Source organism: Opisthocomus hoazin, chromosome 11, assembly GCF_030867145.1.
Source record: "Opisthocomus hoazin isolate bOpiHoa1 chromosome 11, bOpiHoa1.hap1, whole genome shotgun sequence".
NCBI classification, from domain to species: Eukaryota; Metazoa; Chordata; class Aves; order Opisthocomiformes; family Opisthocomidae; genus Opisthocomus; species Opisthocomus hoazin.
Window position 1 is genome coordinate 20110430 of NC_134424.1, and position 18705 is coordinate 20129134.

General features: G+C 38.8%; 1 protein-coding gene across 1 annotated transcript; it reads left to right on the forward strand.

Moving 5' to 3' along the window:
- Positions 1-49: 49 nt before the first annotated feature.
- LOC142362708 (protein BTG1-like) lies at positions 50-1180 on the forward strand. Its single transcript, XM_075432677.1, is given in 3 exon segments — positions 50-178; positions 270-291; positions 294-1180. Coding segments are annotated over 3 exon segments (477 nt in total). The 3' UTR covers positions 620-1180.
- Positions 1181-18705: the final 17525 nt, after the last annotated feature.

Here is an 18705-nt window from a genome sequence, read left to right on the forward strand (position 1 = left end):
ATTGGCCGGAGGCGCGGGGGCCGGGTCGGGGCGGTGGCGGTGGGCGGCGATGAGGACCGAGATCTCCACGGCGGCGGCGTTCGTCACCCGCCTCCTGCGGGCCGCCGGCCGCATCGGCGAGGAGCAGCTGCGGTGCTTCCGGGAGGGGGCTGAGCGGGGGAGCTCCCTAGGCCGGCCGGTCGCCGCTGCCCCGGTTCGGGGGGGGGCTGGGGGGGATGCGGTGGGCTCCGGGGCCCCGGTAAAGCTCCTCTTTGTTCCCTCCCGCAGAGCACTACAGGCACCACTGGTTACCCCGGTGCCCTCCAAGGGCTCCGGGTACCGGTGTATTAGGATCAACCATAAGATGGGCCGCTTGGTAGGGAAGGCGGCGGGAACGATCGGACTGAGCCACGAGAGGCTCTTCCAGCTCTTGCCCAGCGAATTGACTCTTTGGGTTGACCCTTTCGAAGTGTCCTACCGCATCGGCGAGGACGGGTCCATCTGCGTCCTTTACGAAAGCCCCCAGCCCTGTAGGAAGACGACCAGACCGCTGGAGAGCAGGAGCGGCTGTGAGGAGCGGTGGAGAACTGGCAGATCCAGCCCTGCCGAGAATTACAGCGTGATGACGGTTTCCAGTTAAATATTGCTGTTCCTTGTGCGACGGTGTCCCAGTCTCGTGGTAAACTTAGGTGTAACTGAGATCTTTGTTTTTTAACTATTTTTTTTCACCCTATAGTTATTAAAGTCGTAGTAGTACTGCCAAGTTCTTTGTGGCCAAGGGCTGATGTTGAAGCAGTTCTTTACGTTGCATCTTACCTTCTGGATTGTGTACTGTAAATGCACTGTATAGTCAGTTGATTGTTTTACACATTAATATTTTCAAAGAAGTTTTGGCTATTTGTAATAAAAAGCAATATTGTAGCATTCTTTATGATGGATTTTAGTCAAGATTAAGACTTGCTAAAGCATTCCTCAGTTTGCAGAGCAATAACGTGGAGAGGGGTGGGAAACAGCTCCAACGAGCTGCATGTAAATCTTGCCAGTGACTTGTCTGCACAGACTTTTCTCAGGGTCATTCAGGTTTGGCTGTGAGGCACAAATCGCAAAAATAGCTCTTATTTTTCCTTTTCCAAAGTGTGTATTTCTTTGAGGGCAATATTCCATCATGCCCCAACATTTTGACAAAAAGGTTTGTTATTGGAGTAGAACAATAAAGACTTGCTTAAACTGCTTTTGACTTCTTGGTTGTGTGTTTTATGGTTTTTTTTGGTTTTATGGTTTTTTTTGGTTTTATGGTTTTTTTTTGGTTTTATGGTTTTTTTTTGGTTTTATGGTTTTTTTTGGTTTTATGGTTTTTTTTGGTTTTATGGTTTTTTTTGGTTTTATGGTTTTTTTTGGTTTTATGGTTTTTTTTGGTTTTATGGTTTTTTTTGGTTTTTTGGGGTTTTTTTTTCTCCCGGGCTTCTTACATTACGAATAGCTAGAGCAAGCTTTGAAAGCAATCATCACAGATAGCTTCACAGTTAGAAGGGTGAAGCTCTGACCATTCATCTTTATTTCAGATCTCCACAAAATGCTGAGTTTCAGTAAAGCTTGCTGGCTATGTGTCTGAGTAAAGCTGAATAGTCTGTGTAGAGCTGCGTGGTTTTTTCAGTGTGCACTGTATCGGACTGAATGGAAGTGAAAGTACGTTTGTAACATTTGATCTATTGCAAAAAATGTTTGTGTTTCTTGGGAAATAGAGTTTGCATTTAAAACTTAGACTTAGAACCATCTCAGAAGCCAGAATGACACACTGATCGTCAATACCATGTAACTTCCTTGGCTTTTCTGGAAGGTAAAAACCTGCCATTTCTGGCGTTACGTTGAGTTCCTGCTCGTTTTGTCAAAGTCTCTAATACCACTTGGGTACAAGTTTAGTAAAAGTATCGAATACAGTGGATTTGATGTAATAACAAAACTTCGTGTTGCTGGTTTATGTGGAGACTCAGTATTGATACTCCAGTAAAGGATTCAATTCACAGATACTGCGATTCCTATGCTAAGAAGCAGTGGTTTCTAATCTGGCTATAGAAGGCTGCACTGCTGGTGGTTTTGGTAGCCTGGTGTTTGAGCACAGTTGAATGCTTGATGAAAGAGAGCTTCATCTAGTGTTAGTATGTCAGCAAAAAAAAATCTTGCACTTGTGTCAATAACATGGTAAAACACACAGTGAAGGAAGGGGCAAGTCTGGGCAAACCGAAAAGGGCAGAACTCCAGCTTGCATAAAGAGGTGGGTTGTTGTGTTTTTTTTTTTTTTTGTTCTTTGTTTACATTAGAAAAAGCTGTGGATTGCTATTTGCTGTTTGCCTTTTTATCTTGGAGGCAGGCTTGTCTAGCAGTATTTGCTTAACCAGAATAAAATGCATAGTGCAATTTTCTTAGTAATTAAAACTTTGTAAAAATTGATTGTATGTTTCTAGTCTATCACTCCAATAAGTAAGTTTCTGGGTTACTTTAACAAATGGGTGTTATAGGTCTGGTGGCAAATTGTCTTTTTATTATACAGGATTGAAAATATGTTCTCGCGACACTGTTTTATTCTCTTAGGGAGAGAGTAACGCGCTTTTTTTCTTTTTCTGCCTCTGATAGAATTACCAGCACTGAAGATTTATTTCCTAAGGACCTCTAAGGGATGTATTTGACACAGTCAGTAATTGTAACAGAATAAATTTAAATCTGCTAAGAGTGAGATGCCCTCTTTGATTAAATTTCATTTGAAAGGTAACTGGCCTTGCTGCACGTGATATTAACAGCCTGTCTGAAAAGATGTAGCATGAATTTTGTAGATTAACAGTGGATTTTACATAACAGTCAACACTTAAAGTGGAATTACAGGTGACTTGGGACACAGGGTATGATTTCCAGCTCCTGGGTGTGGTTTGATGTGAAGTAGGCTACAGCAGGTGTTCCAGATGTGCTTTTCTTGCCTGGTGTCTGTCTGTGTAGGAGTAGAGAAGAGCCTGGGTTAATCCAGCCATGGTGAATTCTGTTGCTTCTTACTTCTTAATCCTGCCATATTCAATGGGGTATTTCAGACGTTATATAATATCATGCCTCAAGTAACCTATGCTCTCCGCAGGTTTGATATTTATCATTGAACGGGACATTTTTGTTAGTGTAATTCAAGTTCAATTTCATATGCTTAAGCTACAGGCATAGAGCTGAAATTACTCTGCAGACAAGCAGGTGGAGGAGACTGGGGAGCCTGAAGAAAACCTACTGAAGCAAATAACATCCTTCAGCTGCAAGTCAACACACTGTAGTGTCTGTGGCATCTAGAACTACATTCTGCCTTTTTTTTTTTCTTTTTTAAGAAAAAGTCAAACACCTGCTAGCAGTGCAAAGGCTGTTCTGAGGGAATAGAGCTCTTGGTAGTGAGGCAGGAAGGCTGTTATTTGGAAGAAGTAAATAAAATTAGCTTTGTGCTTTCCCCAAAAGGTGACAAGTTTTGCGTTCTGCCATTACAACAAACAAGTCAAAATAGTAACATATGTAAAACAATGTGCTTGTCGCACAAGGCTGACTCCATCTGATCAGTCATGAGTTAGAACAGAATGGTTTGGGTTTTGTGGGAGGAATTACTACATGCCAGCCTCCTTGAAGCAGTAAAAATACATGGAGGAGGGGTGTAGTTGTTTGTTCTCGTGCCTGTTTGTATGAGGATGGGTTAACTGTTGGATAAGTAAAGCTGAAGGAAGGAATGTTTATAGAGGGGAAAACCCATACATTTGCCTGTTTCTCCAAAACGTTGCCTTGCTGCAAAGACAATTAAATAGCATTTGTCCTTCTGAGTTGTAAAATCCAGACGAAACAGAAGGTCCCATTAGTTTATATAGCCTGACCACTTCTGTGCTGCAGTTCCTATGGATTGTCCCCCAATGCCTTATTTGCAATGAAGAATACAGATGTGTGTATTTTGTGTCTGAAAACTTAACGAGATGAGGGTTTGTTTCAGATTCTACTACCTTTAGTGTTAGGTGAATTCAGATACGAGATTTGGTATGTTTTTTAAGTTTAATTTCAAAACATTGGTGTCCTTATTTCTTTATCCTCAAGATGAAAGAACCTTTCAGAGTGGCTTCTTGTATGCACTTTGTACTGCAATCAAATGAAGTCTGTTTTTTATTTAAAGGATTAAAATGATTAAGCCTTTTGAGTATAAATCATTTTCTTTTAACTGGGATTTACATATATGCTTTCTGCAAATGCTCATTCAATTTTTTTTTTAATATGTCCATGAGAACGTTTTCTCAAGAAATGAATGCAGTGAACCAACTGATCCGGACCACACCATTCCCACTGTTATTTGCCATTCCACCAGCACTGACGGTGCTGGGATTTTGACTTCACTGAGAACAATGTAAGGTTACCTCAGATCTGGTAGTGACGTAATTGCTAAATATGAGGTCTTTCACTTAACTCTGTTTTAATTCCCGTAATGCATTCTTCACTGTGCTGTTTTTACTTTGTTGAGAATGCCGTGTGTCAGTGCCTCATGACAGCCTAAGTGGTATTATTGCAGTTATTCACACAAAGGACAAACCCTGGGTTTGTTTAACAGTATAGCTTTTCTAGAAAACCCTGTTGACTAGTATTAATGATATTGTTCTCCTTTTAATTATACTTCTTATTATGAAGTGAGTTAATACTTCATTAATTAACTTCCTTTTTACATTTAATCCATGATTAAAAGTGGTGTAACTGTCCTGCAATTATTAGTTATTACTTTTTTTTTTAATATTGGGACACCTACTCTGGAGAAATTTTCTAGTTATTCCCATATATGTTGGAAGTAGACGTTGTGGTCCCACAGATATCCTAAGGCATCTCTTTAGCGTTTTTCTAGACCTTGTGGTTATGGTTTTCCTTACAAAATTTTAAAAACTATCGTGATTATATATCTGTTTTAGTTGTAAATATATTAGCAGTATTTCATTATCCTCAGGTGGTACAAAGTTACCAGTATTATCACATACAGATAGCCAGTATTTATTGAACACATACAGCCTTGCTTTAGCAACTTTATGATCTTTATCTTTTTAGTACTAGAATTCATTTATGTGCTGATTATCTTAAAAGGTCATTGCTTTTGCACAGCTGTTTCTTAGCTGTTTTAACCATGGGTTTTCCTTTCAGATTTTTAGCTTCCTTCAGATTATTTTTTTTTTGCTTCACAATAATCCATGCATGTTGGCTTTTTTCTTGTTCACCTTTTTTTTTTTTTTTTTTTTGTTACTTGTATGGTAAGTGATGTGTCTCAGAACTTTGATTTCATCTTAATTTCCGCCTTGTGTTGTATCAGGGTAGCATCACAACAGTCATCAGTCTGGCTTTGTGCGATTCCTCCAGGCTGATGTGTATTGCCCTGGCAGAGTAGAAAGACTTGTGTTGTTGAGTTGATAGAGGCATTCTGGTTCCTGAGTCGTAAGGTTGATACTTTTTGCTGTTAGCACACTTGCTTTTTATAAATTACTTTCTTCTTGCAGTGCTAGAATCACTGTGGTTGATTTTTATGCTATAAGAGTAATAAGCCCATCTGTTTTCATTGTTTTCTTGCTGGGGACAGAATTTATTCCAGTAATAACGAGTAATATTTTGTTTTCCATTATAAGGCTATGTAAAATTTTCACTGAGAAGTAAACTGCTGGTTTTAGCTTGTAATTTGGGTAACTTCTTGGGGGGTCAATATATTTTAATTGAAATGGAATTGCAGGAGAGAACATTTCATTTGCTTGGGAGAGTCACTTTGCACTGTGAGATTCAGCTGCCCCTCGTTTGCAATCAGTATGACTAATAGAGCTCTAAAAAGCGTCAGGAAGCAATGAGAATGCAAATTAAATTGTGATTTGTGACAAACTTGGCTTTATCATTATTGTAAAATGTTGGCCCCCAGATTATTGATGGTAATATCTGTATAGCCTCATTAGCAGAAGTTATATAGTATCAGTTATTCTTCCCAGTGGTTCTTAAAAATCCAAATAAACAAAAACTGTAAAAGATGATAAAGATATGTTCAGTTAAATTAAACAGCAGATGTCTTAAGTCACTGAAGGACAGAGTTGCAAATATCTCTCCTGATAAAATAATTCTGTTGTGCTTTAGCAGGCAGAAGAAAAATTATATCACAATAGTTCTGTAATGTTTCAAGGAAACCTCTCGTCCTGAATAAATACCCATCTTAGAAAAATAAGTTTGTAATCCTGGAGATATGCCAAGTATGAAAGTTCATGTTTGAAATGGAACACATTTTTAAAAGAAAAATGCATGTATAGAAGCGTAAATACAGTCTTTGTTGATGCTGTGATGCAGCAGCTTTGAATGTGAACTTTCTAGAGCATAAACTCTTAGAAGCTTTATTTGTAGTTCAGTAGTAACAAGTACAATAAACTTCATAAAGCAGCTTTACTGTAAAGTTTTCGTGACTACAGTATGATGTCTGGGGCAATGCAGTGTAGAGCCCAGTTGTGCAAGCTGTTGTTAAATTGATCGTCTTACACAGCTGACATTAGTGACTCTGGCCTCAGCTGACTGATAATATGCTGTGTGCCGTTCCCAGGATTGTCTGCTACATGAATGAAGAAAGAACAAACATGCAAGAAAACTGAGGAAGAAGGTAGGTTGTACCAGAAAATACTTCTTAAATTGTCTGAACACTGAGCCCTGGTTGTTCCATTAGTTCTAGGTAGTCAGAAGGGAATGCTGCCCAGAAGCAAGGTCGTTGTATCCTCAAACAGCTAAACTTCATTTTACACTGAGTGCCAACATGGAACTCGCTTTCTTACACTGGGGCTCTGCGGAGGAAAGGAACTTGCCTGTTACCTATAAATATTTATGAATATTCACAAATACTTAGAAATCATGTTATTTGCAAGACCTCAGCTTTATTTTGCATGCTGCATATAGGTGAGTAAAATACTAATGAGTATTCCTACTGTACAACATCTTTATATGCAATTCTGTTTTCATAACTCTACATATGTATGATATAAATATGCAATTGACACTTTGTACTAGTCACTACGTATTATTTATATGGCATCATTAGCATCAAAACAGCGTTATGTGAATGTTTCTGTTGCAAATATGCAACCTGAGGGTTAGATTTGCATAAAGGCAGATGTAGGAGTGGTGGAAAAGAATATGAACTCTGCTGATTTATGCTTTTATATATTCTTGGAATGGATTACAACAAAAGCTGACCCTCTGGACTTGCCTTCTTTTACTCTGTGGGTTTGGATTACCACGTGTTGTTGGGAAGACAGTGTATTTTAGGTTGCGGAAGTATAAACGAAAAAAGGATTCTTCTAACATGTATGATGATGTAACATTTTATTTAGTGCTCAAAGTAATGTATTACTCATCCAGATCCTTTCTGCCGGGAAGTATGGTGGTTTTTGTCTGGATATACCCGAGATTGTCAAATGTATGTCTCGCTTGACTGCTTGTTAAAGGTTGATACAAGGGTTATGTCACAGGGTTTTTCCTCTGGGAAAGGAAAAAGCTGTGCAGATGTGTTGGGAGAGGATTGTCTTGTTCTTTGTGCCCCACAGTGTGATGGTGAAACCGAATGTGTTGAATATTTTGATGTGGATTGTTGTGAGCTATTTTTCAGGTGGTTGAAGTGCGCATGCTAAGACTTCAGTTAAGAGTAATTAAAGATGTACTTGACTTTAGTAGTAGTGCTGAACATCTAATGTGGGATTAGGTATTTTGATAAATGGAAGTCTTGCTGAACAAAATTAATTCAGAATCATAAACTGCAGTATTTATGGAACACTTGATTTTATCATTTGGCTTAGCTGATATCTCTGAGAGTCTTCAGATTGTTGTTTTTCAATGACTCAATGCTACACATCTTAAGTAAGAGAAAGTTGTTACTTCTATAGAATTCAGTAGATTTACTCCTATGTTTAATGTTAAAAGCCTTTTGGCTCAGGCCTAGATGAACATTTCAAGCACTTGCACTGTTTAACTGAGTCCTGTGTATTAGCTTCATGAGGCTTCTTTTAGTTTCTGAAGCATCAAATGGAGATTTAATTGAAGCTGAAACCTTAGCCATTCTGTCTGCGAGTCACTTCACCAGGAAAAAAAAAAATTGTCTGTGTTAAGAGTGTGACAACTGTATGCGTGTGCCACATATCTTGATGGTATATTCACAGAAAGCTGTGTGTACTTTCTGATATAAACAGATATTTGGCTTTTTTACCACAGGCCTTTAGCATTGATTCTTTTCTAAATGTGATCTAAAACTCTGATCATTGAACACTCCATGGAATGAAAACTGAAATAAGTCGTCTAGCAGCAAAAGTCTGCCAAAGATTAAGAGCTGCTTTTTAGTTGTGAGTCGGAGTAGGCCGAGCATGTATCTTGGTTTACTTGACTACAAATCAGAAGAAAAGCACATACAAGATGACTTCTTGTTGCCATCTCCTCCTCCCTTCTCACCAACCAGTGTGTCTCTCAAACACACTTCTGTGTTTCTCTGTCCTTCTTTTCTCGTTAAATTTGCTAAACCTTTGCATCAACAGGAAATGAAACAAGATTAATGCTTGTTTATAGGCAGACACCGTGTCTTGACAATGAACAGAAGAATTAGTATAGCAACCAGCACTGGATTAAAAAGGGAAGATTAATCCAGAGCTTTTATGAGGTGTTTTTTTTCAGCCTATTACAGCTCTTTTATTTTCTTACCAGATTGGCGAGTGTAACACTTATACCACAGTACTTTTGTACTCCATTCTTAGCGGTAATAGTATTTTTAAATGACCTGAAAGTTACTTTTGCAAAAAGAGAATTATCTGTTCCAGTGTCATTTCACAAGGATTTGTAGTTGAGAATATTGAGATCTGGTATCAGCTTTGTTAACTAAGTGTGGGGGGCAAACAATTATGCTTTTGAAAAAAGTTATCTGTAATATATTCAGCATATCGGACAGGATTCTAAAGAGCCATATATGTTTTTTCTATACCTCTGCTAATATGTTTTAGACTATTTACATTTTTTACAGCAGTTGCTTCCTTTGGTGGTTACTTCAATATTTCTGGAGGTTGGATTTTTTGGGGTAGCAGTGCTGGGTTATTATTCTTTTAGTAATGTATCTCCTGGTGTGGTTCATTGCCTATAAACTAATTATTTAACACATTGCTGTGATGAACTGCATATTATTTCCACTGCTTCAGACACACAACTAAAATTTAAAGCTGGAATTCCTTTTTCAGCAGCAGCATCTAAGCTTTATGCCTATATCTACAGCTAGTTTTATTCTTCCTTGTAACTGCCAGTGAATTAGTAGCCCTATAATATATCCTTTGGTCTTTTGCCCAGTAAGTCTCTTTCATTTGTAATGCAGTTGTCTCCTGTTTCGTGCTTAGTTTCCACTTTTTAACCTTTTTTCCAGAAGTATATGCTGAAGTCTTTAATTGGCATTTGATTATCTTTTTGTTCCAAATTCATCCAGTTTCTCTTAGCTCTCCTGCTATCCCCCCCCCCCCTCCAACCTATAAGTGCTGTTTTCATGTCTGAATTGATGTGTTTGTAATCAAACTGTTTTCTGGGTTTTTCGGTATTATTCTTTCCTCTGTGTGTCACGTCAGTGATGGCTCTAACCTTGTCCCACCAACAGCTTTCAGTAATTGTTGAATGTTTTCCCTGTTGCAGAGGAATGGGAGGCAAATCACCTAGAGAAGAGCGTGTTCGTTGTATAGAACATGTAAAGGGTTACCATTTACAGGCTGCAGTCCTGTGTTCTGACAAACATTTCACTGTGCTGCAAAAAAATGGAGGAAACTAAAAACTTATGTGCAAAATCTAAAGGTACTTCCCCTTTTTATGGGAAGACAAACCTGAGCTTACTTTTTAATGATTAACAGTCTTAGGGGAAATTTTTTTCTACCTTCATGCTTTATTTGTGGAGCTATTGTTTGCATCCTTGTTTATACCTTTTGGAAGAGGGACTGTTTTTAATATTTTTATGTAATCCACCTGGTCCCTTTGTGGATATCTCCATGTAAAAACAAATTAAGCAGTGTGTCTATGTTCTTTCTCTCACCTACTATATACACTCCTCATTCATGTACAAGGGTTCCTGTGTGTTTGTTTTAATTTAAATGGCTTATCAGTAACATTTCTTTTACTTTCGATGTCATGTTTGGAATAATTGCTTTAGAAAATTGGTGGCAGAAGAGTGGTTACTTTTGGTGAAGGTAAATTTTTGTTGGAACCAAAGATTCTAGTTCTTTGTTTCTGCTAGAGTTAAGAGTATCTGTGAAATCAAATGGGTATTTTAAGTTGGTGGTAATACAGAGTGGGCCTGAAAGCTTGGTAGCAAGGAAGGACAATTAACTTTATATCATGCATCATGGTCTAAAAGAACAGTTTAATGAGTGTGAAAGTTTGCTGTCATTTCACATATACGCCTGTTTTTTGAAGATCGTGTGAATATCCTCAATATCTTGTAAAGCTTATCTAGGTACACAGATAACAAGAAATAACAAAGCCACACTATACTGTCCTTCTAAAATACAATATAGCAAGAATGCTCCAGCAGAAAGGAAAATATATCTCATTAAGTACAGCATCTTTTGTTATGAAATAAAGCATCACTTCTAAAATCTACTGTTAGTAAGAGAAATTTCCTGATAGAACAATCTATATATGAGATTTGGGGTTTTTTTTTTTAGTTAGCTCTTTGCTCTGTCATTGTGTTCCAATGATCTCTTGTTTCTGTAAAGTGATAATGTACAAGCAGAATTACTTGGCATTTAGCTGAAACATGGTGGTGGTGATCTTATGAACTCTTCCCCATAGAAAGCGCAAAATGTGGCAAAATGGTGCTTGTAGGCAGATGGAGGTGACGGGGAATAAAAGCGACCAGGAAATTCAGACTCTTCCCGAAACTCAGAAGGGCCCTTGGGAAATGTTCATGAACTGGAATGAATACATTTGGGGGAAGGCTAAAAGCTTACAGGGTAAGATCTGTACATTTGTTCTTTTACTTTGAATGGTCATACAGTGATCCTTATACAAGGATCTTCTAATAAATAATTTTTACACCTCTCTGGGATTCTGAGTTGTCCAAGAAGGCTAATATACATGTAGCTCACATAGCTATAGAGAGTACAGATAAGTACTGGTTAGGCTGTGTTCCTTTTTTGAATAATTGCTGTGAGCAGCTTCTGGTGAGTCAGTTCTTGTCGGGTAATATAAATTATTCCTGAAACGGCATTTTTCCCTTTGAATCAATGTGGATCTAGTCTCCTGAAGAGTCTCCTGTAAAGCCTCTTTACACAATTGTGTTTAATAGTGTGGTACCCATGATAAAGAATTAGTCATGGTATGATTTTCACACCATAATACAGTATGTTCTAGGACTAATCTCTGAAATGCAGTTTGCATGCCAAAATAACAGTGCAGGCTTATGGCCTTTGATATTCTGCACCTGCTTTGTTTTATTTGTTTCTGTTTTCCTTTCTTCCACTCTTTAAGTACATCTTTATAACTGCCATCTGTGTGCTCACTCCTATTTTAAGCTTTTCCTTTTATTTGTTTCCATCTACTTTTAATCTCTTCCTGTGCCTCTAAGGTCTCCTGTCTGAGCATAGACATTGAAATAGAGGGGCCTGACTTTCCGAAGTGTTAAGTGAACACAGAGCCTTCTGATTTGAATGGGAAATGGAACCAATCAGCCCTTTGAAAATGAAGGAGATCGGTCTTGTTCTAAAGGAAGTATGGAATTGTGAAACACAGGTAATTTCAGTAACCTGAGTGACCCATATTCTTTAAAATACTTTCTGCAATCAAGATAATGGAATAACAACAGTTGTTACAGCTTTAACTTTGGCAAAACCAAATGATTTGTTTGGAAATTATATTAACTTTAGACCAGTATCCTGGGGGAACATGAGGCTAACAGACTACACAGGGGTATGGAAGATACTTATGCATAGGATCCCTTGGCAGGTGAGGAAGCCTGTGCATAAGACTCGTAATGGCAATAAAGGTAATAACCAGTTGTTTGGGAATGTAGAACAGGGACGGTCTGCAGGAGGGAAGAGACACGGTGAATTCGGTTGTAGGTACACTTGTGCCTGGCCTCGTACCTTCCTGTGGTGGCTTAACTCCCTGGCTTGACCTTGGACTGCCTCATCACTACAGATGACCTGGCAATCACCAGCCTGGGCCATCTCTGGTCACAGTCACCAGACCCGCTCTGCTCTTCTTCCTTGGGCGCTGTGGGACTGCACCCCTTAATGCTGTGCCTTGCTGGGATGCCTTGCTGTCACCCTGGCTCCTGGCTAGCCTGCCCTTGCAGAGCAGCTGCTCTTGCTTGCTCCCCGACTGCTCCAGCGCAGCTGGGGCAGGGGCACAGACCCGAGCCAGCAGTAGAGGTGCAAATGTGGCTTCTTGCAGCTGTACCTCATTGGGCTTGTCCACCAGACCCAAGGCCACCAGCTGTGCTGTATCAGAGCTGCACCTAAACTGCTGGGGGGCTGGGGAGTGCTTGCAAAGGAGGATTACAGAGCAAGACAGATGGAGGCTGCTCAGAGCCATTACAGCCTGTCCGTGCACCCAGGGCCCTGAGTGCAGTTTGTCTGCAAGAGCAGATAAGGAGGAGGGGATATTTTAAGAATCTATGTAATTATGTGTGTGTGGGGTTGTTATTGTACTTGTTTTTTTAAATGATGTTGTAAGAATACTGAGACCGCAAAGACAGTCACTCAGAAGTTAGCTCATGTCAACATTAATATTACAAATGTACATTAGCAGAAGTTTAGATTTTTTTTTTTTAGTCTCATTGAGACTAAAAAGGCAGCAAAAGTTACATCCTTAACTTCAGGGTGACCTGTTATCCCATATAGTTTTCCATTAAATTCCCCTGATGGTTTCAGCGTTAGTGCTTCTTAATAAAAAGCTTAACTTTTAATGATCTAAATCAGCGTATTTTTCAATAATCTTCCAGAAGTTTTTTAAATTAACTTTTTAAACAAAAAAGAACAGCAAAAATCTCCATTGTACGCTTCTGTTTGAAACAAGTAGTCCCATGGAATCAGGCACACTATGAGCTTTCAGCAAAATTACAAGAAACTTAAAACTAAATGGCAAGTCTTTGAGCAATCTCTTTAGAAGTGTCTGTTGATATTAATCAACAGGAGCTAGAAAGTAGATTCAAAGCTTCTCCTTTTAATGAATTATCTAGGATCTCCAGTCAGCTGAGGAGTGTGTGCAAATGTTTCTGCTGCTGCTATACTATATAGTGCAATGGTAAAAAAAAAAACAAACAAACCCTGAAACCCAGCCTGTAGACTTTATTGTGTGAGATACAGGGGATGGAAGTGGAGGGCAAAGGCAAGTATTAAGCTGCGGGTGGACGTCTGATCCTGTCTCCTCAAACCAGCCGATGAGGCTGTTTCCCATTACATCTAGTTTGCAACACTGCAAACCCCTGGAAACATGTAACTGTGTGACTGACAAAGGATTGATACTGATCAGTTGGGTTCTTCCAGAAGAGCAATTCATTTATTTTTATCATCTGTGCTGCTTTTCAGATGCATCCAGAACTCAAGCAGATCAAGCAATTATATGAACAGTATTTAATTTCCTTTTTGCAGTGCAGAGTGAGAAATAGAAAAAAAGTGGCCCATTTTATAAAAAAATATAGCTACCTTGTAATCAGTAGTTTTGAGATTTACCAGTCTCTTTCTCTCTCTCTTGCTCTGTCTGATCTTGATAGATTTGCTTTGTAAAACATGCTGCTCCCAGAGCCTCATGAATTGAGTGATATTTTTAAAAACCCAACAAACATTTGTATCCATTACTTTTCCTGCTTTTGTCAGATTATCTCCTTTTCCCAGATACTTATTTTTAGCCTGGGGACAAATATTATCATTTAAATTATTTTTGGGTCTGTCTGCTGTCTTTGTGTTGGGTGGCAGAATCGCTCTAATAGATTTCACAGTTATGTTTCTAGTAGCTACATCTTTTGTCACTGATCTTTAACTGTAATTAAATGTCTTTTTTTGCACTCTAACTTAGTATCTCGGGTTCAAAACCAGCCATCAAGTAGAACATCAAGGTATATTTTTTTTGAATCTATACATTTGTGCCGCGTGGATTTGTACCTTCCAAGGTGCCAAGCCTTGTGTGAGAAGGGGCTTCGCTGCTCTTTGGGTCTGATTCTGTTTTAAGAAGTGTAGAATTTGATCTAGAATTTATGCTCACTTAGTCACCTTAAATTTGATTCCTGAAAACGCTTGACTTGAGAGATCTAGAACATTTCTATATATTTTGGTGTATTTATTTTCCTGTCGCTGTTAGGAGTAGTTACTCTTTTCCAAGCAACTTGGATATTTATTTTTTCCTAGAAATCTATTGGAAAGGTGCGAGATGTGTACTTGTTACTCATATTTATGCTTTTGTTCCAAGGGAGATACTTTCATAAAGATTTTTATTGCAATGGATGTTATTTTACACTTGGTTTTGGCAAACATTCAGTCGGGAAGATCTTATAATCAGTTGTTAAATAACTACTTCATTCCACCTTAATCAAGAGAATTGCAGATTGTCGCCTTTGAAATAGCTGTTTTAAGTCAGTGAAGCATAGTTTAGTGGCATGCTTTATCGCTGATACTCTGGTAATGCAGATCATTTCAACTCTCTTTGAACGTGGGTAGATACAGCACTAAGGCAATGGCAGAAATCTAATATGTGTTTTTTTCTGGGTGAGAAAAAAAATCAACAGAAAACCCTGTTGAGTGACAGCTCATGGACTGCTCAATGAATGATACATTTCTCTCTCCCAAAACATTGCTTTCGTGGTGTGCACTCTGCTGCTTTTTCAGGGTACACCCCGAAATATCTGTTCATTCTGTGCGTTTTCTTCTTTCCTTGAAAGGCCCCCCCCGCCATGTTCATCCTGCTAGGAGGTTCTGCAGCGCTGTTAAAAGTACGGTTTCATAATCAGCTTAATCTGGTCTGAGAATGAGCTAGCAACAAAATGGCTAATCCTGCACTCCCCACTGGTTTTGGTGGTGGTCCCATTACTTCTGCAGTGATGGCTGGAGGACTTGTTTGGCTATGCAATGTGTCGCGCTGGTTTGCAGAGTCAAGGAAAGAATTAAAAAATCCCACCCGAGAAAAGCTGACCATTCATGTGATGACTAATCTGCTCTAACATGCCACATGGGTGTAAATGTGCTAAGGACGATGCAAAGAGAGGGCACAGGAATATGCAGCCAGATTTGAGAAGGAGAACAAGATCACCCTTTTGAGACAGCATAGTATTTACAGTGCCTTCTCCGCTTGTGAAACCGTATTGTACTGTATATACTTGTGTTTCTGTATTGGAGATGACAGATAATCTGAGGTTTAAAATTTGAGAAAAGGTTTCTTGAAAATACAAGTTCTGTTTATTGATTTCAGTTGTGGTAATTCCAGTAAACTGAGCGCTTCAAGGGAGTTGTCTGGGGGGTGGGAGCATTCACTTTGTATGCTGCTATTTGAATACAGAGATCACACTAAAATTATTAGTACTACAGTCAATAAAATCTGGTATGTATGAATTTAAAGAATTATATCTTTTAAAGTATTTGATAGCTGTGTCAGGGAACATAAATCTGAATTTATCAGTAGTGTACAAAAGAAACTGCTGCTCAGTCCTTCTTCAGCATCCTCAGGTATTGTCATGCAGTTTGGTGTTTCTGGGTATAACGTGTGACCAGTTTACGTCAATGTGTAATTTATCTTCTGGAGACCTTGTACTCGGTGAGCTAAAAGTTTTAACGTGGAAGGCTTCAAGGTTTTTCCATGGACATACATTACCAAATGATGGCAGTTTAGCTGAAACCCAGATTAATATACGTGTTCTCTTCCCTAGTTAAAGATCGTCACACAGGGCTTGTGTCAAAAAGAAGTTTAAGATGTGCTGTCCTTAACCATTCACAGGTCCAAGGACTAAACACAAGCTTAGGGTATGTTTGTGCTACCAGACCAAGGCGTTTTCTCGGAGGCGGTTATGTGTTGCAAGAGGGTGTTTGATCATGAGCACATAGTATAACATTAACAGCAAAGTATCTGCAGTAAGAGGTGTTAGCCTGTCCGAAAGCAGCAGAAATATTGCTTCTACGTGACTTCTGACCAGGCTACCGAGTCTGCTCTGGTAGTTTGCTTTCACTCCTTTACATAAAGGGCATTTTGTTTTCCAGTCGCTGGTATGTCACTCAATACAAGGCAAGACTTAAAAGCTCTTTATCCCTTCATGTTTCCTTCCTTGCCCACAGGATTAAAGGCTGTGAGAACAGACTTTCAGGAGGTGCTTAGATGGTGTTGGTCTTGTTCCATTCTGCTGTAATGCCCTGTCAAAGCTACTAGGATTTCACCGTAGCATTCTGCTTTGAAGACCACCTACAGTTTCTAACTAGATCTTCTTTTCCATATAGTTTCTCTTACTGGTCTCAAATTCACCACAACACTGTTTTTTGTTTGTTTGTTTTGATTTGCACCCCCACCCCCTGGTAATTAGTTGTATTTTTTTTTTTCCCAATAACTGTTCAGGACTCCTGTGCATGGAAGACAGTATTTAGTGACCTTGTCTAGGTGTAAAAATACTGTCTGTCTTGGCAATTCTTTGGAGTTATAACAACTTCTCTGTACAGTATATATTTATGCTCTGTCTCTAACTTCATTTCCTCCCTCATCAGACTGTATGTAGCAATTAAACCTCTTAGTAGTTATAATGTCTGTTTATTCACATCTGTGGTTATTGATGGCTGGGTAAGTTTGTGCAAGGTCTTGTCTGTTAAAAACATATATGTGGCTTTATCTTCAGTGACCCTAAGTCACCTTTCTTGCTACTTCCAGTCCTATTCCTGAAGCCATAGACTTGCTTAGTTTCTAAAATATTTTATTGTGGTTCAAAGTACCCTATGCACTTTCTAAAAAAGCCATCAAATGACACACTCCAGTCCCACTGTAATCTTTTTTCCTTTGTTGTGTCAGTGTTTCTCAGTCAGGGTGAAATGACAGTTGGAGCATGAGATTTCCTGCATTTCTAGTACGTGTATTAATTTAGATAGATAAACCATGGATTCAAGAAAAAACTATGGCATGGAGCAGTGGTATCATCCTGATAACAGAAAAAAGGCAAAGCTTTAACATTTTGATGAGGTGTGACTTACATAAGTATACTCCATTTTTTATGGTCTGAGTATAATAATATAAAACCATCAGTCTTATTTAAACATGATATTTCCGTCTTTTGAAAACTGAAAATGGTGCAGTAGTTTAAAAAAAATAGTAATAGCAGTTTATAGTACAATTGTAGTATTATCATGTCCATTCAATATTCTTGGACTCCCTGCCTTGAATTTGTGATTTTTTTTTTTTAAATATTTTTTTTAACCTAATTTCTCCAGGCAGACATTTGTAGGTCGCAGGACAGGATCTTCTGTGTCATGCTTACTCTTTTCATAAAGAATGAAATATCCTCTTTTTTTATAGGTAGGAGCCTTTCATTTTAGGAACCTGGAGAACTAAGATGTAGCTATTATCACAAAAATCCTTCTCATGAGCTTACAAGACCCTTGCATTATTGGCACACAATTTTATCATGAGTCTCAATGCTATTTTTTTCCTCAGATCTGGATTTAACGAACCTTTTATAGTCATCAGAATATTAACATGAAATACTTGCCTGATTTTTTTTTTTTTTTTTTTATTCCCCCACCTCTCCCCCCATGTAAGTGAACCATTTTTTCTATTTCATTCTCATTCCCCGGTAAACTTACAAGTTGTCGAAGACGGCATATGTGAGAGTCCAGTGCTGATGGCTCTGGGGTGTGCCCAGGAAAAGGACTTACCAAAGGTTTAGACTGAAGTTTGGAGGGGACTCATGTTTAGGTGGACTTTGGCAGAGTAATGATCTGTATAGCAGGCATGACCCAGCGGAGCTGGGAGAAATAAACTGAAGATGTGAACTTGGTGCCACAGTTTAAATGTCATTTAAAACCAAGGAAAAACTACAGACATGAGATGATAAGAAGACAGGGCGGGAAGAAATTTTATATTAATGTGTTGTTGTCTGTCATCCTTGTGTAAAGAGACAGGATGGCTATTTTATAATTTTTAGTTGCAAATCTGTTTGACAGTAGCCTTATGTGTCAGTATTTTACTAGTTCATTCTTAATGTTGGATGTGCATTGTAATGTCTGTGATCTTGGGCCACTATCTTCTCTGTTTGAGAATATCTGTGCAGTTAAGTATAGTGTACCCATTGATGTAAAATCTATAGATGATTTACCTTTTTTAATATCCCAAACACTAGAGAGCCCCAAGAAACAGGAATTGTGGCGTAAACCATAGCCACGTGGTGCGGTTACAGGAGCCAGAGAAACAGAAATGTATTTTGGGCTCTCTAGACTCCTTCGTGTTACATCAAAACTGAAATGGTGAGAGGATGAAGTGGGAGCTGTAGAACTGTGAAGGTGTGATTACCTTGCTCATTCCCAAGGTAGTTCTAAACTAGCTTATTTACATACTGAAATACCATAGAACACTTGGTCGTCTGCTGAGACCTTCAGATGGATTTTGAAGATCACTGAGCTCTGTGCCAGCAGTCCTCAAGGTACCTAATTAAAACCAATCCAGGCACATCTATGTAAGCTGTAGTTACACCACAAGACATGGCCATGT